We start from the raw sequence: 22428 nt of genomic DNA, 5'->3' as shown, positions 1-22428 counted from the left end.
GGTCTTGCCAATACCCACAATGTTTCACCGCTTCCTGGTCTCAGAATATTTATTCAAAAACAGGGATTGAAAAAACTGTACAGAGTGTCTGCTACTGAGAACTCAGCCCTGCCCCCTGGGACGCCCCCAGCGGCCCGGCAGCACCCCCTCTGGGTTGCCCTCAGCCAAGCCCAGCCAGTCTATTCCAGTAAAAGGGTGTCAGTGGAAGCAGCAGGGGTCTGCGGGGAGGTGGGGAGAGAAGCTTGGCCCCCAGCCGCCCCCAGCCCTCCTCCCTGACCCCCACAAGGGGGCAGTAGGCTGGGAAGCCCTAAGGGATGGGGAGTGCATGAGTGACCCCCAAAGCGGGGGTACTAAGGATGCTCCCTGCATCCAAGCACAGAGCTAGAGGGGGTAGAGCCCCCTTCCTGGCGCAGCCGCATCTCCCAGGACCCTGGGCCAGAAACGCCCCCACTCTGAGCGCAGGAGCTCCCACAGACCGGGGCCAGGCAGGGCGTCCATGCTTCTGGGCATTAGTGGTGGCTGAGACCCCAGGCCGCAGGCTCCTCGGAGGGTCGGGTGCGGAGGCAGCCCCTGCCGGCGGTCCTGCCTACTTCCGCGCCTGCGCCTCCGCCGGGCCTCAGTAGGGCGAGAATTTCTGCCGCTCAGCTTTCTTGCTCCCATTGGCCGCTGCCATCTTGGCAGTGTAGGCCGCCAGCCCCGGCGGTGGCCCTGGGGAGGCAGGCGGTAGGGCCAAGAAGGGCACGGGCTTGAGGCCGATGAAGTTGGACAGGGAGATGGCGTAGGGCGCGCCCAGCAGGCCTGGGGGCGCCGTGGGCAGGGCCGTCAGGGGCGGCGAGAAGGGGGCAGACAGGTCTGCGGGGGCCGAGCCGGGCGTCCCCCCGGAGGTAGACTTGGCCGTTTCTAGACTGGAGAGAGGGATATGGGGGCAGATGAAGGGGGAGGTGGGGGGAGAGGAGACAGCGAGGGCAAAACCGGGGGTGAGGTTAGATGACAGACAGAAGAAGGGAACTGAGCCGGGCAGGGACAGGGGGTGGACGCATCTGGGGAGCAGACAGGAACGGTGGAAGCGGGGGGAGGGAGGGAAGGACGGCAGACATTGTCTGGGGCGCGAGGAGCAACGGGGAGGCCGAAGGTCCAGGACGCGGAGCCAGGCGTGGGGGAGGGGGACAGAGGGGCGTAGGTGGAGAAGAAGACGGGGCGACACGGAGGGGGTGAGGCAGAGCACAGCCCCCCGCAGAGGCCAGCCTCCCCGCCCTACCTGTGTCTTCCTCGGGCACAGAGGCCCCGAGCCCCGCAACCCGCGACCCCTGCCCCCGGCGCACACTCACCAGGCAGTGATGAGGTACTGAGCCAGGGCGATGGACACCGGCGAGCCCGTGATGGTCACGTGCCGCTCCCCGGCGCCCTCCGCCTGGCTCCCGATCTTGATGTGAGCCCCCGACATCTGCCGAATCTCGCTGATCTTGCTGCCCTGGCGCCCGATCACGCAGCCAATCAGCTGGTGGGGGGGGCGGGGGTGGAGAGGGGAGGAATTCAACCCCAGGCAAGGCCCAGAGCCCCGGGGGGGGGCCCCTAGCCACCCTCCAACCACTCCGTCCCCTGCTCACGTCGTTGGGAACCAGGAACTCCTGCGAGCTGGTCTGTGCCCCAGGATCCAGTCCTGGGGAGAGGAGGGGTGGGGCGTGGTTCTGGGCCTTCCTGCCTCCCCACCTCCACTCCAGGGGGCTGCCCGGCCCCTTGGGGCTTGCCCTGCTTCCTCCCACAAGGGTGTGCTCACCTGGCACCATGCTCGGTGACGCAAAGGGGACTGCGTGGCCCGAGAGCTGCTGGAGCTTAGTGACCTGAGCCGAAGGAGAGGGGTCAGATGTCAGGGGAGGCTTCAATGGGGAAGGGGTGCCTTGGGCTGTGGCCACTCACCTCAGCGGGGGTCACGGCCCCATACTGACCCTGGACGGAGAAGCCCTGTGGGGCCAAAGTGGAGGAAGGGGGGGTTACGGTGACAGGTTAGAGCAGGGTGGCCAGAGTCGCTCCTCCTCCTTGCCTCCCCCTGGACCCCCCAATGCCTCCTCCCATCCCCTCCCCCACCTCGACCCCGCTTCTGCAGTAACGCTCCCACCCCCTGCTGCTCCCCTTACCTGGTTGGCGGAGAGAAGGACAGTACCTAAGGACAGGCTTGGGTGATACGGGATGGTGGCTCCTTTGGGTGGGGACTGAAAGGCACAGACGGGGCAGCTCTATCAGGACACCCCCGACCTCACGAGGACCCTGCGTTCCCAAGGCCCTCCCCCAGCCCCCAGGGGATGCATCTGACGTCCTGGAGCTACCCGTCCAGCCCTGCTTCCCCGCCCTGCCCCGCCACCGCCGCCCCAGGTGTCACCTGCACGGGACTCAGGGCCGGACAAGACGGCCTGGGGCCCAGCCCCCACCCGCTCTCCCCGCCCCAGAACAGAACCTCCAGGATAACAGCGCAGATCTGGCGCACACACAGGATGATGGCATCGGGCACCCCGGACACGGTGACAGCACGCTCTGTGGAGTTGGGGAGCAGGTCCCCTGCCACCTGCACCTGGGCACCCGTCGTCTGCAAGCAGAGAAGAGGGGCCACTCTGGCTCGCTCCCACAGCCCAGGGAAGGGCTGCCCAGGCTCAGAGGCGGCCGGAAGCCCAGCTCCTCTGGCACAGCTGCAGGGCGGGGCCCCCCGCCCCTGGGGGCGGCTTCCCCTCACCTCTCGGATCTCCTTGATCTTGGTGCCAGCCTTCCCAATCAGAGAGCCGCACTGGCTGGCGGGGATGACCAGGCGCAGGGTCACTGGAGGCCGGGAGACGGTCCCGCCGTTGGCGGGGGCGGAGCAGAGGTCCTGGGCGGGAAGACTGTGGGTCGGCCCCGGCCGCCCCGGCCGCCCCGGCCGCCCCGGCTGCCCCCCTGCCCCAGGCTCGCACCCATTCCGGAACCCTGCCTGCCCGGGCTGGTCCTCCCCTCCCAGCCGCAGCCCGAGTCCCGTTCCTCCCGGGGACCCGGCCTGGGCCCACACCCCGGCGGGTCACACACCTCGTCCAGCTTGAAGGCGATCATGGAGACCGCGTGGAAGACGGCCGCCGTGGAGCCGGTGATGGTGGTGATGCGCTCCGGGCAGGAGCCCTCAGAGATGGTGATCCGGGCGCTGCTCTGCGGGGACGGGACAGGCGCCGGGCAGCCGGGCTGCTGCCTCGCCAGCAACCTGTCCGCCCGCCCCACACGCAGGCCCAGCAGCCGGAAACCGCCCCCTTCTCAGGGCACTGACGGGCCCTCCCCTCCCCTCCCTTCCAAACCAGGGCCCTGGCTCCCCTTCCCAGCTCCTTCCTCACCTGCTCCCGGATCCGCTTCACGGTCTCCCCTTTCTGCAGGGGAGAAAGCAGAGGAAAGGCCCTTGGTCTGAGCAGCTGGGGGCGGAGGCCTGGGGTTTAAGAGGACACACGGAACAGAGCCCGGCACCTACCTTCCCGATGATGCTGCCCACCTCCTGCAGACGGGACAAGAGTGGAGTCAGGGGGTTACCGACGCCGGGCCCTCCCCATCCTCCCCACCCCCGCCCCCAGGCCGGCCAGGCCTGACCTCGCCTCGCCCCTTTCACACCCCCACCGCACCCACCTAGTCCCCGCAGAGAAGCCCCTCACCTTCCCCTGCATCAGCATCCGCAGCGTGAGGGTGACACTGAGCTCCGGCTCCTCCTCCAGCCCCGCATCTGAGCTGCTCATCCTGCCAGGCGGGGCTGCGGCCGAGGCGGCCTGGGAGTGCGTCCGCGTCCACGCTGCGGCCTGGCCGGCTCTGGCAGGGGCGGCAGAAAGGGGGCTCAGGTAGGAGCCCAGCCCTGTTTCGGGTCCCCTGCCCTTCCATGGGGACCCTGGGGTGGGGCCAGCCAAGCTCCCAGAGAAGGGAGATGACACGGACCCTGCATTGCAAATGCCCCGCTACCTGGGGTGCCTGTGTGCAACTCACCAGCTGTGCAACCCTGGACAGCTCACTGAACCTCCCTGGGCCTGAGCCCCCAGCCCGGGGGAGGATGGGAAACCAAGCCCTAGCCCCAAAGAGGTATGAGAAGTAAAATGAGCCCTGGCAGGTGTGGCTCAGTGGATTGAGCACCAGCCTGCAATCTGAAAGGTCGCTGGTTCGATTCCCAGTCGGGGCACATGCCTGGGTTGGAGGCCAGGTCCCCATTTGGGGGCGTGGGAGAGGCAACTGGTCCATGTATCTCTCGCACATGGATGTTTCTCTCCCTCTCTTCCTCCCTTCCCCTTTCTCTAAAAGTAGGTAAATAAAATCTTTAAAACAACAACAAAAAAAATGAGTGTTTTTTTTTTTTTAAAAAGAAGTAAAATGGGCTGTGGACCTGAGCGGCGGGCACCCGGTCTCTACGAGCACCCTTCCCTCCCGAGCACCAGAGGAAAGAGTGAGTGAGGAGGCCTCTGGGAGTCTGGAGAAAGGGAGCCTCCTCGCCGGCCTCTTGGGACACAGGACCCCTGGGGACTGGCCCGGGCACAGCCACGGGGAGCCGCGGGAGGTCTGGGAAGGACAGGTGAAGGGGAGGTAGCAAGGCTCTGGGGGGGGCTCCTGGGCCCCGGCCTTCCCCCGGCCCAGCAAGGGCTTGGGGGCGTGAGCCGGCAGCCCCGCCTGGGAAGCCGTCCCTGTCTCCTGGAGCCCTCTAAAGCAGGAGCCCCTCAGACAGCCCCGGGCAGGGTCCACTCAGTACTAGAAAGTGTGTGGGGGGGTGCAGTCAGGGACCAGCGGCCTGCCCAGCGGTTTCCCGAGCTCCCTCCTATGTGCTGAGGGGGCCAGTGTCCAGGACAGCCCCCTCCCCGGCCCACAGCACTTCCTGCCGGCCCAGGAACCAGCCATTCGGGCTCTGGGTCTTAATTTCCTCACCCACACAATGCAGGGACGGCTGCCCCCGGACTGGGTGGTGAGGGGTGAGGAAGGGGCCTGGGGGGCCGGGAGTGGCGAGTCCGGTGACTGATGGCGAGAGGAGCCGCTGGAGACGACACGACGAGCTGCGGGGATTAGCCCGGTCGCCAGCCCTCCCCACCCCAGCCCTTTGCAAACCCGGACTTAATCCCGAGCCTTAATCCTGCCTGGAAGTCCCTCTCCTCCGACGGCTGTCTCCCGCCACAGCTCAGCCTCGATGGGGGGCTCACTGGGGGACCGGGACCCCAGGGGGAACATGGGGAGCGGGACCAGCTGGAGCCAAGTCTGAGCCGGGACCGAGCCCTCCCCCCGACCCGGCCTGGCAGGGCACGGGGCCAAGGAGGCGTGGCCGGCCCACCTCTGGCCTCTGCCCCCACCCTGACGGGAGGGTCAAGGGCACAGGGCTCTAGCCAATACCCCCTTCGGAGCCCTCCAGCCAGCCAGGGCTCGGGCACGGACTAGGAAGCGGGGATGTCCCCGCCTGTTTCTTCATCTGTATATTGGGGTGACCACCCTATCCCCCCAAGTACTCAGCTAACTGCTGCTTCTCCAGCACCTGCTGCTCCCTCCATTCCAGTTTTGCCCACAGACTCTCCAGAGGTCAGAGGCCAACTATGGACACAGGCACCGTGCTCTGTGGGCACCCCGGCCAGCCCAGTGCCGGCACTCCCCCCGCCAAGAGCTCGCCATGACGCTGTGGTTTCTGCCTCCCTGGGCTGCCAAGGCCGGCGGCCCCTGAGCCAGGACCCAAGGCCGATGCCTTCCCGTGTCTCCGGACCTCAGGCCAGGGCCAGGCTGGAGAAGGTGCTCGAACGTACTGGTTCGCTGGGTGGATGAATTCGCCGGACAGAGGGGGAACCTGATGGCCACGGAGGATCCGTGCTGCCCAAGGTCACGGAGGGCTGGGCCGGCGGGACTCGTGGCGTCCTGCCTGCGGGTGCGGGGCTCGGCCACAGGTCCCGTCTGCCTCTCCGTGTCTGTCCCTTCTGCTCTGAGTCCTCTTTTGCCAGGGGTGGGGTGGGGGGGAGGCTCTTGAAAGGTGGGGAGCAGGCTTCAGTAGTCTCTGAGACCTCTGGCCAGCAGACGTGGGCCGTGTTTAGAAAGGGCTGACAACTTGTCTAGAGCCACGGTCTTAAGCTGCAGAATGTTCTGGGCCTCAGGAACCCCTCAGGGTGGTGACCAGTGGGAGACCTGACCTCGCCCCCACGCCATTTCTGTGTCACCTCTTGGGGTCCTAAGTCCCAGGAGAAACAGGTCAGAACGGCTGGAATGTGGCCAGAAGTGGGGCTCCTACCCTGAAAAAGACAAGGTCTGCAGCAGCACCCCACTGCCCCAAGCTTAGAGGGCGACCTTGGCCAGACCTGCACCTGGCCTGGGCCTCGGTTGACCCTCCTGTGCTGTGTGTGTGTGTGTGTGTGTGTGTGTGTGCATGCACGTGGGGCGGGGGCGAGGGGGGCGCTGCTGGTCTCGCTGTGTCCTTCCTGTTCGGAAGGGCCCCCGAGACCTTCCCCATCGTTAGGGGAGACCGAGGGGTCCCACAAGAGGTCGTCCGAATCGTGCTCCTAGCAGCCCTGAGGACGAACACGCAGCCCTGTGTGGCATCCTCGCCCCCCTTCCGCCCTCAAGGGGCTCTAGGGAGCCACTGGCTGCCCAGCCTGGTGGGCCCTGGGTCCCTGCTGGGCCACCCACGCGGAAGCCTCACCTCATGCCACAGTGACCTCCAGCTCACCTCTGGGGGTGCCCAGCCCCCTCTGGTCAGCAGGGCTCCCTGGCAGAACAAGCCCAACTGAGACCAGGCCTCTGGCCTCCAGTGTCCCTGCCTGCTCCCCAGGCCCCCTCCCCAGACCCAGTGCCCACTCCCCCTGTCCCTGGCTTCCTGCCACACAGGCTGGAGGGGGCGGGGGGGGGGGGAACAGCTGTGTAAGCGACGGGAGGCTGATGGTGGCTGCCCCTTCCTGCCCCTCCCCCCAGCTGTCCCTCTCTCTCTCATGACAGCTGCCCAATCAAAGGGCTGGGGGCTTAGCCAGCTCCCCCCACACTCAGGGATCAAGTGTCCACCCAGGCTTTGTTCTGGAGCAAGAACAATCCGGGCGAGGGGAGGGCTCCTGGGATGCGGGTGGCCTGGCCCGCCCCTTGGGGGATTCCCTGGGCTCTGCGGGCCAGAGCCCAGCGTCTGGACCATCCAGGGCGTATCGACCCACCTGGGCTGGGTGGGGAGAGCAGGCCAGTCTCCCAGCTGGTCCTCCCCTTCACGCCCCCCAGGACCCTCAGCCCCTCCAGCCGCTAACCTAGCAACCTCCCACACCTACTCCCAAGGCAGCCAGGCTGGCCACACCCAGGGATGCTGGGGGATGCTGGGGACCGGGCGGGGCGGGGGCCAGACACAGGGCCTGGGGGCAGGCCCTGAGGGGTTCTGACTCCCCAGCCTCGGTCTTCTCCTGCTCACAACCCCCCGTTAGCCAGGCCTCTACGAGAACTGCCTCGGCACCCTGGGACCCGGCGTCCGGCCTTCCAGCCGTCCGGCCTCCCGGGAGGCCCACCCACAGCACTGCCGGGGAGAGCCGGCGAGAGGGGTCTGCAGGGGAGCAGCCTGGGGCCCACCGGCGCCAGCCCTGGGCTCCTGACCCCTCAGTGCCGGGCAGGGAGGGGAGCGCTGACAACCTAGCTGGTGCCAGAAATGTAACAGACGCCTCCGAACATCCTCGGGCAACCGCCCCAGCCCCCCACCGCCAAGAGTCTGCACAGCCAAGGGAGGACCAGGCAGACCCAGGCCCAGACTGGGCTCCGGGAGAAAGGGCAGTTTTGGGGTACGGCCCCACCCTCTGGTACCCATCCTCTCACTGTCTCACCCACATTGAGAAAGGTCTCTAGCTTCCATTCCTTAGACTGGGTCCCACTGCTGCTCAACAGCCATCCTTGGCTCCCCAGTGCCCAAGGAATAAAGGGTGATCTCCATAGACAAGCACTCAAGGGCCTTTGCCACCTGGCCCCCGCCAACCACTCGCCTCATCGCCACCCCATCCCCCCACCCCCCACCCCCAGGCTGCAAAGCTCGCCTAGCACCTCCAGGTCCCCCGGCCTCTGCCCAGGCGGATGCCACCTTGAAACACCCATCCTCCCAGCTCTGTCAAAATCCTTCTCAAGTGCCACCTCCCCTGTGAAGCCCTTCCCAACCTTCCAAGTCAGATACAACCACCCAAGACTCTGGGCCCCCCAAAGACATGCCTACAAGTCAAGGGAGCCCCAGATGGGCATTTCCGAGCCTGCCTTTCCGCACCGCAGAGCGCTCCCGGAGGGCAGGGGCCAGAGATGGCGCTCAGGGTCTCAGGGGAGCAGTTGAGGGGGCAGTGAGGAGACCCAGGGTGCAGGGGCCAATTCCTCAGGAACCCCAGCTCCTGTTCTTGCTGCTGCTGGGAGTCCTGGGACTCCCCGGGCATGTCAGTGGGGTGGGGGTTTGCACTGTGCTTTGAGACATCTCGGTGGGCTTCCCCACAAGGAATGGGGGCTCCGCCTGTCACAGCTTGAAGGGCGGCACCAGAGAGGAACCTGAGGCCCAGGCGGGAAAGGGCTTGTTTGTAAGGCTACATGGCAGGCGAATGGCAGAGCTGGGGAGACCCAGGGGACCCCCGTGGAGCTGAGACCTCTTTCCCCAAGAGGTCTGCGCCATCAAGAAGGGGTGATGGAGGCTGGAGCGGGGCAGCGATGGGAGTAGGAAGGGTGGACGGAGCCAGTCTGGGGACACAGGGCGGGGCGAAGCCAGCCTCCCTGTGGCCTGGGCCTGCCAGGGTGTGTGGGCCGCCTGCTCCCAACCCCCCACCCTGAGCACGCAAGAAGAACAATCCCCTTGTGTCTGGGAAGCCTGAGCCTGCATGCTGATGAAGCCGAGGGGGTGGGGGCTGGGAGGGGGCGCCTTGGAGGTTGAGAGGGTGCTAGGGCCCGGAGGGGCTAGGGGGCCTTGAGGTGGAAAACGGGGAGGGTCCCAGGTGCTGGCCCCGGGGCGACAGGAACCACCCCAAGAGACAGTGAGTTGAGGTTTAAGCTTCTGGGGAGTCCGGGGCTTTGAGAAGCGCTTTGTGGGGGGAGGAGGGCCCCTGAGGACACGTGCCCTGCTGGTCCGGCGCGAAGGTGACCACCCTGGGCTGGGTGGGGCCCGGCAGCCCACACTCTGGGAGGAGGGGATGCAACCGGCCCTGGGCGCATCCCTGGAGGACCACTCCCCAGGGTGCTGGGCCGGGTGGGGCGCCGGGTGCCACAGGTCTCAAGATGGCCGGCCTGGGATAGGGGCGTGAGAAGGCAGCACCTCCTCCTCTGACCAGGCAGGCCCCAGGGCCTGGCTGAAGTGAGTGGCCAAAGCCCCCTCCCCCCCAACCCCAGGACTCCAGCTAAGCAGCCAGGTCAGAGCCGAGGGGCTGAAGCGCCGCGGGCACCAGGGCCACTGTGAGCCTCGCACGGCCATCCCCACACAGCCGCGGGAGGCGTGTGCGGGGCCCCAGCAAAGACTGCAGAGAATGGGAAGGGGTGCGGCCTGCGCCAGAACCGCAGGGGACGGCAGATGGGGCCAGCGAGGGAGCAGAGCCACGACCCGGGGCCGGAGACCCGGAGCAGAGTCGGTCCGGAGGACATAAACAGCAGGTGGGATGAGGGCCTCGACTCTGGGGTCTCCGGTGTTGGGGGCTCCTCTGGCAGGCCAGCGCCCCCCACCTGTGCAGGCCTGGGCCCGTGTGGGATACAGACCGTGTTCCTCGCAGTCTCCCAGGCCCCCAGACCCAGGACCCGGGCCTGTGGGCTCAGACACCGACTCCCCGCCCCCGGCCGAACCCCCAAACTTCTCGGCCCGCGGTGCCCCGCCCGGCGCGCGCCCTACCTCGCTGGGGCTGTCCTGCGGCGGCGGTGGCGCGGCGGCTGGGCCGCTCAGTCCCACATTGTCCCCGGGAGAGGCGGCCGCTCACAACTGCGAGTGACATCAGCTGCGAACAATGAGGGGTTTGACAGGCGCGGAGCCCGGCCGGCCCGGAGCCCGGCTCCGCGCCCCCCCCCCCCCCCCACCCCCCAGCCCGCCCGGCCCGGCCCCTCCCCGCCCCCTCCCCGGATCCGATTACAGCGCGGCGGGCCCGCCCCAGTCGCCCCAGTGCCGCAGCCGCCCGCCCCGCCCCGCGCGCGCGGCGGTGCGCCTCGCGCGGCGGCCGCGTCCGAGAGGGCTGGGCGACCCTCCGGCCCCTGGGAGTGGGGGACCACGGCGGGGAGATCGGGCCCGAAGCGCGGTCCTCCGACGCCGCCCGCGCTGCGCCCGCTCCAGAGTCCCTTCTTCCGGCCCGGCCGCTCGCCCGGCGCCTCTGCGGAGCCCCCTGCACCCCCACGCCGGCCTCCTCCCCGCCTCCAGCCCCCGGGCTGTCCGGCTCCTGCTCGGGTCGCTGGGAAGTCGGGCTTCCACCCTCCTCCGGCTCAGGTCCCCCGCTTTCCTGCTCCGCGCCATCTACCCCTGCGCGGGGCTCCGGCCCACCAAGACCTGCACCCCTCGGCCACCCACGGCTTCCGCGAGGCCCGGCCCTCGTCCGCCCAGGACAGGTTTCTGGACCAGCCGGAGGAGGGGCCTGAGAACCGTGTGAGCCCGGCACCCCGCCCAGGGCTCCCTCAAAGCCACCCCCCGAATTCTTTTGGGGGCTAGGGTCGCAAGGGAGGCCGCGCGACTGAGTACGCCGGTGGGGTGTAGGTAAGCGTAGGCGGAGGCTTGGTTATTGGAAGGCCCTCCTTCCCCCACAGCAGCCTCTGCCGCTGCCCCGGCCCCGAGCAAATCTGTCTCCCCCCTCTCCTCTGTAATCCGCTCAGCCGGGTCCCACTGACCTCCCCCTCCCCCCGCAGCCGAGTCTCTTGGCACCTGGGTGTGTGGGGGTGGGGAGGGGAATCCAATCTCCCTTCCCCTCCATCTGGCCTGGTGGACAAAGGGCAGGGGGACCATCTGGTCCCGCCAGGGTGGGGGAGGGGCGGCGGCGGCGGTCCCAGGGGGGAGGGGCAGGGCGGGGCGACGCTCTGGAGACAGCAAAAGCCTGGGGGTCTAATTGCATGACTTTATTTCGCCGACCTCCACTCTCCTCCGCGCCTCCCCCAGCCTCGAAGCAGGAAAGAAGCTCGGCTGTGAAGACCCGGGCCCAATAACGGGGGAGGGGGGAGCACCCAGAATGAGGGGGGAGCAGGGAAAGCTGAGGGTCGAAGGGGCGGCCCTCTCCTTTGGGGGACATTTCTGATCTGGAGTCAGCTGCGACCTGTGGGTGAGTGGAGTTCAGGGCAGGCCTCACCCTAAACCCTGCACAGGACCTCCTGCAAGGACCAGTCCCTGGGGCCCCCACCTTCCCAGACATTGGGGTGCTGCATGGTTGGGAGGGCACGGGTGCCTGTACAAGTGCTTGTGTGGAAGCACACGCATGCACGGGTGTCTGTGCATGCCGTGTGAAGCTGCACCCGAGCCTGCATGTCAGGTGTGTGTAGCTGTGCGGTTGGGTCACGTTTGGGGACATGTGTATGCATGCATGTGGGCATGTATGCATCTGTGGCCTAGAGGCCAGGTAGGGGCTGCGAGTGCTCTGCGGGGCAGCCAAGGAGGAGGTGGGAGGGGTCGACTGGGCAGAGCAGCGGAAGGAGAGAACAGAGCAGGGCAGCCTGTAGGAGAAGCTCATCTAAACAGGTTACCCTCCACCAGGTCCCATCCCTTGATTCCTGAATTTTTTTTCTTGGTTTCACCTCCTCAGTGTGTCACTGCAAGAGAAAGAGGAAAAGACAGACAGGCCCAGAAAGACAAGCATCTAGACAGACAGACACACACACACACACACACACCTGTTAGGTGTGCAGGGAGGGAGGGAGGGAGGGAGAAAGAGAGCCCCAGTGGGGGCGGCAGGGCTGGGCCTCACGCCAGCTCCTGCAGGAAACCCAGCAGCCCTGTGTGCCACTCCTCCGGTTTGTCAAGGTAGCAAGGGTGCCCTGCCCCCTCCATGACCAACACCCGGTGGTTGGGCAGCTGCTTCAGGTGCGCAAAGCTGGTCTGGCCCATGGGGTCCTGGTCTCCGTAGACGATAAGAGCTGAGGTCTGGAGAAGGGAAAGGGAGGTGGGGTCAGTAGGGATCTGCCGCACCAGCTCTGGCCTCTCCATCACTCAGCCTCTCCCTGGGGTCGCCCCAAGTCGGGGGGAGAGGCAAGCTGGCCCGGTGGGGTGGGGGGCCGCTCCCAAGGGACAGAGGTGTAGATCAGTGTCTGCCGGCACACAGGTCAGCACAAGGCTAGGCACAGGAATCTGCCCAGTTAATCGGAAGGGTGGAGGGTGGTGATTGAACTCCTCCCAGAAGCCACCCTGTGGTGACCCCACCCCCCGGATAAGGAAAGGCCCCGAGAGGGAGTCTTCCTCGCTCTCGGCAGGGGCAGGCATCTCAGCCTCCCACACAGGGGTACCTTCACGCTGGCGTAGTCGGCAGTGCTGATTTTCTCCGTGCAGATGGGGGCCACTGGCACGTAGCCCCGGAGCTGGGAACCGGGGGCCGTGAGGAAGGGCAGGGAGTACATGCCACTCAGCGACGGGCTGATTACAACCGGGGAGCCCAGGTCCAAGGCATCTACCACAGCTGCCAGGAAGCTGCTGGGGGCCAGCTCCCCGATAGGGGCAGGGGCTGCTGCTTCCTTGGAGTGCCCCAGACCTTCAGGGATTTAGGTGTGGGAGAGAGGAGACAAGGGCCATGCATGGGAAAAGGAGAGCGAAAGGCTCCCTTCCTCCAGGAAGCCCTCCTAGGTCGTCAGTCTCCCTGTGCCAGGTTCTGCAGCATGCCGTATGCCCGAGCTGACCCCTACAGCAGCCTAGATCTGTTGTATCCCTGCTATGACCGAGCACCTGAAGCATGAGCACTTCCCTGGGGTCTGTGCCCGTCCCCCCCAGCGGTACAGTGTGCTGGGAAGAATCAGGCCCTGAAGTCCAACACAGCTGAGCCCCCAAGTCCCCATTTTCCGTTTGCTATCTGTGTGATCTTGGGAAGGTCCCCTCAGCCCTTTCCGCTGCTCCGTTTCCCCATCTGAGGGAGGGAGAAAAAGAAGTATCTGCCGTTCAAGACTGTTGTGAAAAGCACGTGAACTGCTCAGGGGCACCTGTCCCAGGGATGGCAGTGGGCGTGCCCTAAGAGCAGCGGCTGAGGGGCGGGCTCTGCACACACACCTCCCCTCCGATCAGCCAATCCCGACCTTCCCTGGAAGGTTAGCTCAAGACTGTAGCCTTGAAGCTCAGCCAGTCTGGACCAGTCCCTCGGGACCCTGAGGCCCACACTTGGGCATTGAAACTGTACCAGCCTGGGCCAGAGGGGAGGAGAGGAGAGCAGGTCAGCCAGGGTCCCTGCCACACTTGGCACCAGGGGCTAGGGCCAGCCCGTCCAGGTTATTGTGACTGGCAATCTGGGGCTGCCCCTGCCTCGCCTAACCCAGCTTAGGGCTTTCTTCCCCGGGATCATGGCTAGTGGCTTAGCCACCCACCAGGCCCTGCCCCGCTCCCAAAGCTGCCAGGACATTCAGCCTCACCCTTCAGGGTTTCCAGCAGAACCTATGGTTGTGGCTCTGTCAAAATACGTCACTTCCAACTGGCTGAGCAGCCATTTTTAGGTCAGGTGCTGACCACATCATCCCGGTGGTGACGTCACGAATCTCTAGAGCCAGCCCCCGGCAGGAGTGTGGCCATGTCCCATTACAGATGAGGAGACACAGGCTCAGAGACACTGCCCCGGGCAACGGCTGGAGCAGCCGGGCGGTGTCCAAGCGGCATCCGTGTCCAGGCTAGAGAACCCCGAGGGTCCTTGCAGTGCACACTGTGGCCCAGCCTGGCTAAGTCCTTCTAGGCCCCCAGCCCCGGGCCCCCAAGGAGGTTCCCCACCACCCTTGTCCAAAGGCCTGCCCAGAAAGTACCTGGCAGGTCGATGGCCACAGCCCGGTAGCCAGCCTGGGCCAACGTGAGCAGCGTGCCCAGCTTCTGCCAGGTCTCGGAGGAGAAGCGGATCCCATGCAGCAGCAGCACGGAGAAGCGGGCGGCCTGCCCGCCGCCCGGCCGGGCCTCCCGGAAGAAGAGGCTCTGGCCCTGCACCTGGAAGGTGCCTTCGTGCTGCTCCACGCCTGCCATGCCGCCTCCACCGTGCGGGCGCAGCGCCTGCGGGGCAAGGCCGGGTGGTGAGCCACGGAACGGCTGCCCAGGTGGAGCGGCAAGGTTGCCACGGGGAGGGCGGGCCAGGCCGGGGAGCAGCAACCAGACCACCCAGAGGCTCCCAGAACTCTAGGCACGTGCTTGGGGGCGAGGGACACGAGGGCTCACGTAATGGTGCGGCCTCGGGCCTCAGTTTCCTCACCAGAAATGTGGGACATGAAAGCCTACGTCAAGAATTAACAAGTTTAACAAAAAGGAACTAGCAAGCTAGGGTGCAGCAAGAACTCAATGCAGGAGGCTCCCATTACAACTATTGTTTTCTCATTGGTGTCCTTTAATGCAAATGGGGAGAATACAATAGTTCTTTGCTCCTAGGTGGTTGATGGCATTAAATGAGGCCGCGGGTGTAAAACGCTCCGGGCCGGCCTAGCACTTAGTACCAAGCACGGTAGCTGCTCAAGCAATGTTAAGTAGCTGATTAGTTTGCTCATCAACCCCTTGCTCTTAAAGGCACAGTTAGGGGCCCTAGTTTAGCACCGCAGTCAGGAGGGGGTGGGGGTTGGAGTAAAACACCCGTTTTCTGGAAGCGGAAACCGGAGCGCTCATCGGAGAAAGGCTTTGGAGTTCCCGCCCGCAAGGGACGCGGGGTGCTCAGCGCGCTGACGCCGCGATCAGGGGCGCGGAAACGGGCGCCGCCAGGGCTCGCTCTGTCCCCTCCGAGGACCTCGGTGCTGGCTCGCAGGGCCTGGTAGGGCTCACGCGGAAGGGGTGGGGGCAGACCCGAGGGAGGGGGTCTGGGAGCCGAGTGAGAAGAGAAACTAGGCGTAGGTGGGGGTTCTAACTGGACAGGGGGAGAGGGCCGGGGGCGCAGGGCAGATAGATACCTGGGGAGCTGCGAGGGTTCGCGCAGACTGGAGGCAGGCGAGTCCTGGGAGCAAATGGGGTGCAGGGTGGGGAGACGGGGAGGGGCGGGGGCGGGGAAGTAGGGATAAAGTCAGGCCGTGCTCTGGGGCGACCTCTTTTGGCCACAATTCGCTGCAAAGTCCATCTTTCTTCTCCCAGCGGCCTCAGTTTCCCCAAGCCCGTCAGCCCCACGTGCCCCAAGCACCGGACTGAAAGCTTTCCCAAGACCCTCAGCAACCTGCCCACGTGCACAAGGCGCGGCGTAAGGAGGAGGATTCCTTTGGAGTCACGTCCCTGCCGCGCCCTCCTCTCCTCCTCCCCCATCCGCAGCCTGGACTGCCGAGCCCCGGAGCCGTGCGCCAGGCTTGCCCCTGAGGCCCCACAGGTTTGAGGGCGAGGTTCTGCCAGTACCCAGCCAGGTAGCCTTGATCGTTTTCCCAACGCCTCCGAGCCCCTTGACCTTCCCTGTGGAACGGATGTGAGGTCGCCTACCAAACAGGGTGCCAATAAAGGAGAGCCGTGCAGCTCCTCCTGCACGCTCCGCCCAGACTCCCCATGCCAGGCCGGGCCATCGCGCGGTGCCTGAGCCTGGGGAAGAGCAGACTTGGGCCACACGTCGCCCAACAGGACAGGTGTCATAAGGAGATGCCGAAGGAGCCCAGAGGCCACCCTGGGCCCTGACCGAGTGCGTGTGTGGGTATTTGTCGGGTCAGGGAAGCGCTGGGGCCGAGCTGCACAGCGGTACTGTCTGTATCCGTGCACCACACGGCGAAGTCTCCCTGCCGGACGCAGGCTTGGCGGGTCCTGACGCCCTAAAACAACCCTTATACGTAACCCCACTTTACAGACCGAGGGTGGAGACGCTGTGGTGGGGAGAGCTGGGTGGCTCTCCCCTGGCTGTCAGGCCTAAAACAATTCAAAAAATCCGAACGGGGGCGCGGAGGCCGGGCCTGCGGGCTTTGCGGCGCCGCCTCCAGTTCCCACTCCAACCAGGCTACTAGGCACAAGGCCTGCGACTGCGGACTGCGCAAGCGCGCCGCGGTGGCCGCGCTCTCCGCCGCCTAGTGCCGGCCGGAGCCCGCAGAGAGGCAGCGCCATGGTCGCGGGGCTGTTTGGCTGCTGGTTCCGCGTGGGCGGGGCCCGCCCCGCTGGCCGGGTTATCTCAGTCCGCCCGGTGAGTGTCCCTGGGGAGGAGGCCAGCAGGGTGCCCGGGGACGGGCCATCCTTGCTCCGCCCCTTGCCCCCGCGCCCCGGGCAGAGTCCTGCGGGAGGGGCAGGCGCTGGGGCAGCGAGTGTGCGCGTGCCCGTGTGCTGTGCACGCGCGCATTTGCGTGTGTTCTTGGGGATCTCGGTGTCAGTGTTTTTGTATGCCTGTGTTGGAGGGTGTCGGTCTGTCCGCCCGCTTGTTGTCTGTGTATGTCTACTGTGTATATTTCTGTGTGTATGTGATTTTGAGGGTATGTACTAGCTGCGCGCCTACGTGTGTATTTCTGGGGGTCTATGTGTGTCTGTGTCCGCCTGTGCCTGTGTATTTTTTGTGTGCGTGGGTAGTTTTAGGATTGTTGTGTATGACGGTGTGCTTGAAATCTGAGGGTCTGCACGTGATTTCGAAACCATGTGTGTATGTGTGTCTACCTGCCTTCCCGGTGCCTGGCGGTGTGCATGGTTTTGAGGGCGTGTATTTCTGGGATCGATTTGGCACAGGCCAGCGCCACATAGGATGCTAAGTGCAGGGAATGGCTTGTGCAAAAGAAAAGTGGGTGAGGACAAAACTCGATGTTTGTGTGCATGCGTGTGTCATTGTCGACGCGTGTGAAAGACCTAAGCTGAAACCTCTCCACCCTCAGCCCCAGCCCCAGGACCCAGCTAGACCTGGTTGCCTGCTACTGGCAGGGCAAAGTTGTCTCGTGCTCCGGCCTCCTGGGTTGCCAAGGCAACAGCCGAATCCGCGCCCCTCCCTACCGGGAGAGGCGTCCAAGGGGCCTAGTCCTCACTACCAGGAGGGGCCAGCGCAGAATCCCCCTCTACTGGGAACTTAAGCCAATCGCGGCGGAGGCCTCATTCGAGACCGTTCTGGTCTGAAAGAAGGGAGAAGCACCTTCCTCGGGCTCAGCTCCTGGGTCACCACCTGCCCTGGGAGCCTGGGGTGGGAATTTGGGAAATATCCCAAGAGAGGTGGGTGGGGCTGGAGTCCGGTCCCCAGTTCCTAGCTGGGGCTGATGCCCAGGTGGCACTCAGGAAAGAGGTGTTTACTGAAACCTGGGGACAAGCAGGGGTGCCCCTCCCAGGCCCGAGAAGTGGTGCCAGGCCAGCCCCTGGTCAAGCCCACTGTGCCGGGGAAATCTCAGGCTGGCTGGGAGGGGGTGCAGCGTGGAGCGGCAGCCTCGGGGGTATCCTCCTTGTTTTACCCACCAGTTGAAGACTCGTGGCCAGGGAGTGGCAGAGCAAAGTCTCAAAGCCCTGGCTCATCCCCGTCTGGGTCCTGGCCCTGAGGTCTGCCCCTGGGCTGGCAAGGACCTGGACTGGAGGAGTCCGTGGAGCAGGTCACTTGACGTGAAGCTGGGGGTGGGGGTGGCATTCGTCTCTCCAGGCTTCAGGCTGTCCCTGCCTGCACCCCCACCCGCGTGTCCCCACTTCTCCTCCAGATCCCCCATGTGCCCTCCTCCCACCTCGTATCAGCTGGGCTGGAGCTCCAGCACAAGCTCCCATCAATGGTAAAACACACTCTGACTTTCGCATTATTGTGCGCAGTGTGATAACAAGGACCATTTCCAAACATGCTCTCACCGGGGGGCCTCTCCACACTGAGCCTTCCACCTCTGGCGACCCTCACCACCGCTGTTCCGCCAGCCCGGAAGGTCTGGTTCGTCCATCGCCTCCCAGCCCCGAGCTTTTCTCCTTGGCAAACCCAGTGTGGCCCAGTGGTTAGGAGCCCCGCCCTGGGTTTAAATCCCTGTTCCCCTGCTTGCTAGCACCCTGCACTTTGAACAAGAGGATCCACCTCCCTGCGCCTCAGTCCCCTCGTGTGTAACAGACCTGTAATCATACCTGCTCCCCCGTGTTCCCGTGTGAAGTCATGGGCCCTCGTAGGTGGCAGGCCAAGCACGGGGCCTGGCCATCTGAGGGCTCCGTGAACGGCAGTGGTCTTGGCCAGCACAATGATAGTTGTGGCCACTGGGCATGCTGGGTGCCAGGGGGTGTCTCAGGCGCTCCTCACGCAGTGGGGTGCCCGAACCGCTGCCCTGGCGCGTGGAGTAGTTCGGTGTGAACCCTCAGGCCCTTGCCTGGAGCAGGGCAAAGGGTTCTTTGGCCGAGCTTTCCCTCTGCTGAGGCCTTCTGGGTGGGGTTTGGGGATGGGCCCCCGGGGCCTCATGGAGCCTCCACCTCAGCCTTCTCCCTCTCCTCCCCCCAGACCGTGGTGCAGACCTCCATGAGCCGGCCCCAGACAGCCCTGCTGGGCCTGGGCCTGCTGCTCATGCTGCTGCTCTACGTGGGGCTGCCGGGCCCCCCAGAGCAGACCTCCTGGCTCTGGGGGGACCCCAATGTCACCATCCTGGCTGGTCTCACTCCTGGCAACTCCCCCATCTTTTACCGAGAGGTGCTCCCACTCCACCGGGCACGCAGGTGGGTGCTGACCTCAGGGACCAGTGGAAGGCCCAGGCCCGAGGGAGTGCCTGTGTGGGACCCTGGCTCAACTCGGGGTGCCCGGGCCTGGGAGGGCAGTGGGAGAAGCCTAGAAAGAAAGCAGGCCACTGCCAGATCCGCAGGACCCACCCTGCCCTGTGCGCCCCCAGGGCGGAGGTGGTGCTGCTCCACGGAAAAGCCTTTAACTCCCACACGTGGGAGCAGCTGGGCACGCTGCAGCTGCTGGCGCAGAGGGGCTACCGGGCTGTGGCCCTTGACCTCCCAGGTGAGAGCCCCCGCCCCGGGGTCTGGGGGGGGCAGGGTGCAGCAGGTCCGAGGGAGCAGGGTAGGGCTTAGCGGGGTAGGAAAGCCCCAAGACGTGGCCGGAGGGCATCTGGACCCCAGAGTCTGGACGAGCAGTGGCCGGTCGTGGTACAAGGTGGCTACGCTAAAGGTCTGTGCCTTTATTTTCACCCTGTAAATCTGTGTGGACTGTTGCATGTCGCGGAGCAAAACCTGCCTGGCCTCCCTGGGTTGCATGGGGAGAGCTCACCATCTTTTTTATGACAAACCAGGAGCGTTTGGTTTCTTTAGCTGTCTGATGATTTGTGTTATCGCTCTTATCATTAAAGAAATTGAACAAGAGCGATGCCCTCAGCGACTCGAGCCACAGTCCCCTCCCTCTCTCACCCAGCAGTTCTGGGGAGCCAGAGCCTTAGGGGTACAGAGCAGACGCAGGAGGGTGTGATGGGGGCTGCGAACATGACCGGTGCCCTGCCTGCCCCGAGGGCCGGTCTGCAGCCCGGTCCCCTCCCCTGTACCACGTCCGTGGGTCATGCCAGGCACCGCAGCCCTCCTGCCTGCAGTGCGTGCCCTGGGACAGACGGACGGCTTCTGTCTGGCCATCCCTCTGCTGGCGGATATGCGGGCTGACTGGGGCTCGCGGGGTCAGTTGAAGGGCTTGGGCCCGGAAGCCGGAACATCTCTGGGCGCGCTTCTTGGAGCCTGTGGGCAACCACTTCTGTGCGGCGGCTGCCGAGGACGATTGACGGGTTAAGGGACACTCATCTTTCGCATTCTGACAATTATTATTACCTCACCCTCCAAAACCGCTGTCCGGACTTACCCTCCCATCAGTCATGGGTGGAAGTGCCCTTGTCCCCACATCTCCCCCAACTCTGCATGTTGTCGGTCTTTTTTAGTTTTGCCAATAGGACGAATGAGAGATGTTTTTCTGGCAGGCCTATGACATCACACACACACACACACGCACAAATTCAGGGTAGCGTGTGCCGTGTTCCACCGCTCCCCACCCCTGTCCCCCACCGTGGTGGACGGAAGTCCCGAGTTCCTTCCCAGCCCCCCTCAGCCCGTGCCTCCTGCCGCTCCCAGGTTTTGGGAACTCAGCGCCTTCAAAGGAGGCCAGCACAGAGGCGGGGCGGGCCGAGCTGCTGGGGCGTGCGCTGCGGGACCTGGAGGTGCAGAATGCCGTGCTGGTGAGCCCCTCGCTGAGCGGCCGCTATGCCCTGCCCTTCCTGATGCGAGACCACCGTCAGCTGCACGGATTCGTGCCCATCGCGCCTGCCTCCACACAGAACTACACCCAGGAACAGTTCTGGGCGGTGAAGGTACTGGGAGGAGGGTCTCCAGGGGTGCTGGCTCCCTGTCACACGGGGTAAAGGACTCAGGTCCCACTTGGAGGACACACGGCCCCACCCCTGGTCTGGATGGACAAGATGGGTGTTTGGGGGAAGATTCCCTAAGGGGACGGCTTGAGGGCCGCCCCCCCCCCCGCCCCAGGCTGCAGGCTCACAGCCCCTCACCTTGCCCTGCAGACCCCGACTCTCATCCTCTACGGGGAACTGGACCGTGTCCTGGCTCGGGAGTCACTGCGGCAGCTCCGCCACCTGCCCAACCACTCGGTGGTGAAGCTGCACGACGCAGGCCACGCCTGCTACCTCCACAAGCCGAAAGACTTCCACCTTGTCCTCCTTGCCTTCCTTGACCACCTGCCTTGAGCTCGCCCACTTAGCTTGGAGGATCCGGACCAGTCCCTCAGCAGGGAGGCCCCTGGGACCGGACGGCCGAGGCCAGAGGGCCAGGCCCAGGCAGGACCTCTCATTTCATCTCACAGGTACAATAAATAAAAGCGTGTTTGTCATGCCCAAGGAGTGACGGATCTTGTTTCCTGGTGCTGCTGCGGCGGGGGAGGGCCCGGGGGGTGGGGGCGTGGGAGGCAACTGTGGGACTGCCTCCTGGCTGGGAGCTGGGGGAAGGCTCCAGCAGCCAGGGGAGGCTACAGACACGGGCTACTACTTCCTAGCTGCCCTCCCTACTGTGACTCGGTTTTCTCATCTGTAAAATGGACAGGATAGTGAAACCGGAAAAATCGGCGTTCGTGCTGCCTGTCTATACCAGAACCAATAAGCAGAGACGGGGATCGAATCTTTACAGGTGCTTTATTCAGACGCCGTGACCCGAGAAGACGGCAGGTTATATGCCCTCAAAAACCATCTTAACACTTCATGTCAGGCTGGCCTTTTTATAAGAAGAAAGGGGTTTGGAAAAAAAGGTGAATGGGAGAAAAGTTGCAGTCCCACAGCGATCTTCCTAGGACTTCTTTTTCTGCAGATCAACAATTCCGTCCTGAATTGCTTGAGGTCATCCCAGTTTCTGTAATACAGCTTTCCGCACGCATTAATCACTTAAGCCTATCAACTAGAGCTAAGGCTAAAATCTTTAACTCTGAGTTCCCCCATCAATAGTAACACCTAGCTCAGAAGGCAGCTTTGGGACTGGACAAGTCCAGGTGTGTGGAGCTCTCAGCGCACAGGGCCGGGGGAGGGGTGGTATTCCTCCGCCGCGTGACCGCCGGGATTGGCGGGCCACCCAGGGCCTGGCAGTGAGCTGAGTCCATCAGAAATGCAGGGTCTGTGGCCCAAGGGAGCAGGATGTGCGGAGGTGGGGGTGGAGAGTGTGGCTTAACAATTAACATGGCATTACTGGTGAACCCCCGGGGCCTGCTTGCCCCCGGGGGTATGTGTGGGTCAGCAGCCCACACTTAAACCCCAGGAGGGTTGGGATGGACCCAGAGGTTAAAGTCTTTAATCCTGCCCTTCCCAAGCTGACTCAGCCCCTGGAGCAGGGACAGAACTGGCTGAGAGTACAAAGGGCAGCCGGGCACAGGGTGCATTAGTGAGCAGCTACACCTGCGTGCTGCCCCTGGGTGGCCAGTGAGACACCTGTGTCTTTAGCCTCCCTCTCTGGTGGCTGCGGACGACCCAGGGAGCCTGGCACGGGGCAGTCACGTGTGCCACCTGCTGGGAGAGTTTCTCCGCCTCCGACACTATCATACAGCACACGAGTACATCTTCTCGCCGTGACATCCTTTGTCACACAGCGGCTGTCACACCCCACCACCCTCTCACACGTGTATTGTCAGACACGTGGTCATGCCCACGGATACACACTGTCGGATTGGCCCTCACTGCGGCTGGTTTCCGCGATCACCCCGCGGTCACCGAGCCCCTGTGCACCCCTGTTTCCTTCATTCGTGGCATGTAGTCCGGGGTGTGTTCGTTGCCCCGACCGGGACGTACTCCGGCGGGCAGGCGGGCCAGGCTCCTGGAGCTCGCAGGCTGGGGGAAAAATTAACCAGTCCCCTGTCCTCCCAGGGGGCCGAGCCAGCCAGCAGGGCGCGGCAGAGGGCGGACAGGGCCAGCGCCGGAAGAACCCAGCTGCGGCGTCGGTACGGTCCCTGTCTCTTCTGGTCCAATCCGGAGGCTGCGGAAAAGAACGCCCTC

General features: G+C 64.8%; 3 protein-coding genes across 9 annotated transcripts; 1 reads left to right on the top strand and 2 right to left on the bottom strand.

The window, feature by feature from the left end:
* Window positions 1–31: 31 nt before the first annotated feature.
* PCBP4 (poly(rC) binding protein 4) lies at window positions 32–9976 on the bottom strand. 2 transcript variants are annotated; one of them, XM_045856999.1, is made up of 13 exons: window positions 9803–9976; window positions 3654–3804; window positions 3476–3499; window positions 3345–3377; window positions 3049–3165; window positions 2726–2857; window positions 2453–2581; window positions 2136–2210; window positions 1918–1971; window positions 1778–1841; window positions 1608–1660; window positions 1329–1498; window positions 32–905 (listed from the first exon to the last, which is right to left on the bottom strand). In XM_045856999.1, exons 2-13 carry the CDS (start codon window positions 3732–3734, stop codon window positions 617–619), a joined length of 1221 nt encoding a protein of 406 aa, XP_045712955.1. In that variant the 5' UTR covers window positions 3735–3804; window positions 9803–9976; the 3' UTR covers window positions 32–616. The 2 variants fall into 2 exon arrangements, with proteins under 2 accessions (XP_045712955.1, XP_045712956.1); XM_045857000.1 differs by having other exon boundaries at window positions 1918–1962.
* On the top strand, window positions 9407–20790 carry ABHD14A (abhydrolase domain containing 14A). 6 transcript variants are annotated; one of them, XM_045857003.1, is made up of 6 exons: window positions 14646–14846; window positions 15161–15420; window positions 18414–18625; window positions 18796–18911; window positions 20018–20253; window positions 20461–20790. In XM_045857003.1, the coding sequence occupies exons 3-6, from the start codon at window positions 18432–18434 to the stop codon at window positions 20641–20643; spliced, it is 729 nt and encodes a 242-aa protein (XP_045712959.1). In that variant the 5' UTR covers window positions 14646–14846; window positions 15161–15420; window positions 18414–18431; the 3' UTR covers window positions 20644–20790. The 6 variants fall into 6 exon arrangements, with proteins under 6 accessions (XP_045712962.1, XP_045712961.1, XP_045712959.1 ...); XM_045857006.1 differs by lacking the exons at window positions 14646–14846; window positions 15161–15420 and adding an exon at window positions 9407–9570; XM_045857005.1 differs by lacking the exons at window positions 14646–14846; window positions 15161–15420 and adding an exon at window positions 10093–10648.
* ABHD14B (abhydrolase domain containing 14B) lies at window positions 10990–15476 on the bottom strand. The gene is made up of 5 exons (XM_045857007.1): window positions 15413–15476; window positions 14983–15026; window positions 13867–14104; window positions 12379–12620; window positions 10990–12019 (listed from the first exon to the last, which is right to left on the bottom strand). Exons 3-5 carry the CDS (start codon window positions 14075–14077, stop codon window positions 11840–11842), a joined length of 633 nt encoding a protein of 210 aa, XP_045712963.1. The 5' UTR covers window positions 14078–14104; window positions 14983–15026; window positions 15413–15476; the 3' UTR covers window positions 10990–11839.
* Window positions 20791–22428: the final 1638 nt, after the last annotated feature.

Source organism: Phyllostomus hastatus, unplaced genomic scaffold (genome assembly GCF_019186645.2).
Source record: "Phyllostomus hastatus isolate PE091 unplaced genomic scaffold, TTU_PhHast_1.1 phas_scaffold_129, whole genome shotgun sequence".
In the NCBI taxonomy this organism is placed as follows: Eukaryota; Metazoa; Chordata; class Mammalia; order Chiroptera; family Phyllostomidae; genus Phyllostomus; species Phyllostomus hastatus.
The sequence above is the reverse complement of the archived record's forward strand: the minus strand, read 5'-3'. Positions and strand labels throughout refer to the sequence as shown.

What these genes read in the sequence shown, in the direction of transcription:
- ABHD14B (XM_045857007.1), bottom strand. Translation starts at nt 14,077, where the DNA reads ATGGCAGGCGTGGAGCAGCACGAAGGCACCTTCCAGGTGCAGGGCCAG. An exon ending in TGTGGCCATCGACCTGCCAG is followed by an intron (nt 12,621 to 13,866) that starts GTACTTTCTGGG and finishes AAATCCCTGAAG; the next exon opens with GTCTGGGGCACTCCAAGGAA. An exon ending in CCGACTACGCCAGCGTGAAG is followed by an intron (nt 12,020 to 12,378) that starts GTACCCCTGTGT and finishes TCCCTTCTCCAG; the next exon opens with ACCTCAGCTCTTATCGTCTA.
- PCBP4 (XM_045856999.1), bottom strand. Translation starts at nt 3,734, where the DNA reads ATGAGCAGCTCAGATGCGGGGCTGGAGGAGGAGCCGGAGCTCAGTGTC. An exon ending in TCGCCTTCAAGCTGGACGAG is followed by an intron (nt 2,858 to 3,048) that starts GTGTGTGACCCG and finishes CTTCCCGCCCAG; the next exon opens with GACCTCTGCTCCGCCCCCGC. An exon ending in AGTTCCTGGTTCCCAACGAC is followed by an intron (nt 1,499 to 1,607) that starts GTGAGCAGGGGA and finishes CCCCCCCACCAG; the next exon opens with CTGATTGGCTGCGTGATCGG.
- ABHD14A (XM_045857001.1), top strand. Translation starts at nt 16,098, where the DNA reads ATGGTCGCGGGGCTGTTTGGCTGCTGGTTCCGCGTGGGCGGGGCCCGC. An exon ending in GGGTTATCTCAGTCCGCCCG is followed by an intron (nt 16,176 to 18,413) that starts GTGAGTGTCCCT and finishes TCCTCCCCCCAG; the next exon opens with ACCGTGGTGCAGACCTCCAT. An exon ending in TGTGGCCCTTGACCTCCCAG is followed by an intron (nt 18,912 to 20,017) that starts GTGAGAGCCCCC and finishes TGCCGCTCCCAG; the next exon opens with GTTTTGGGAACTCAGCGCCT.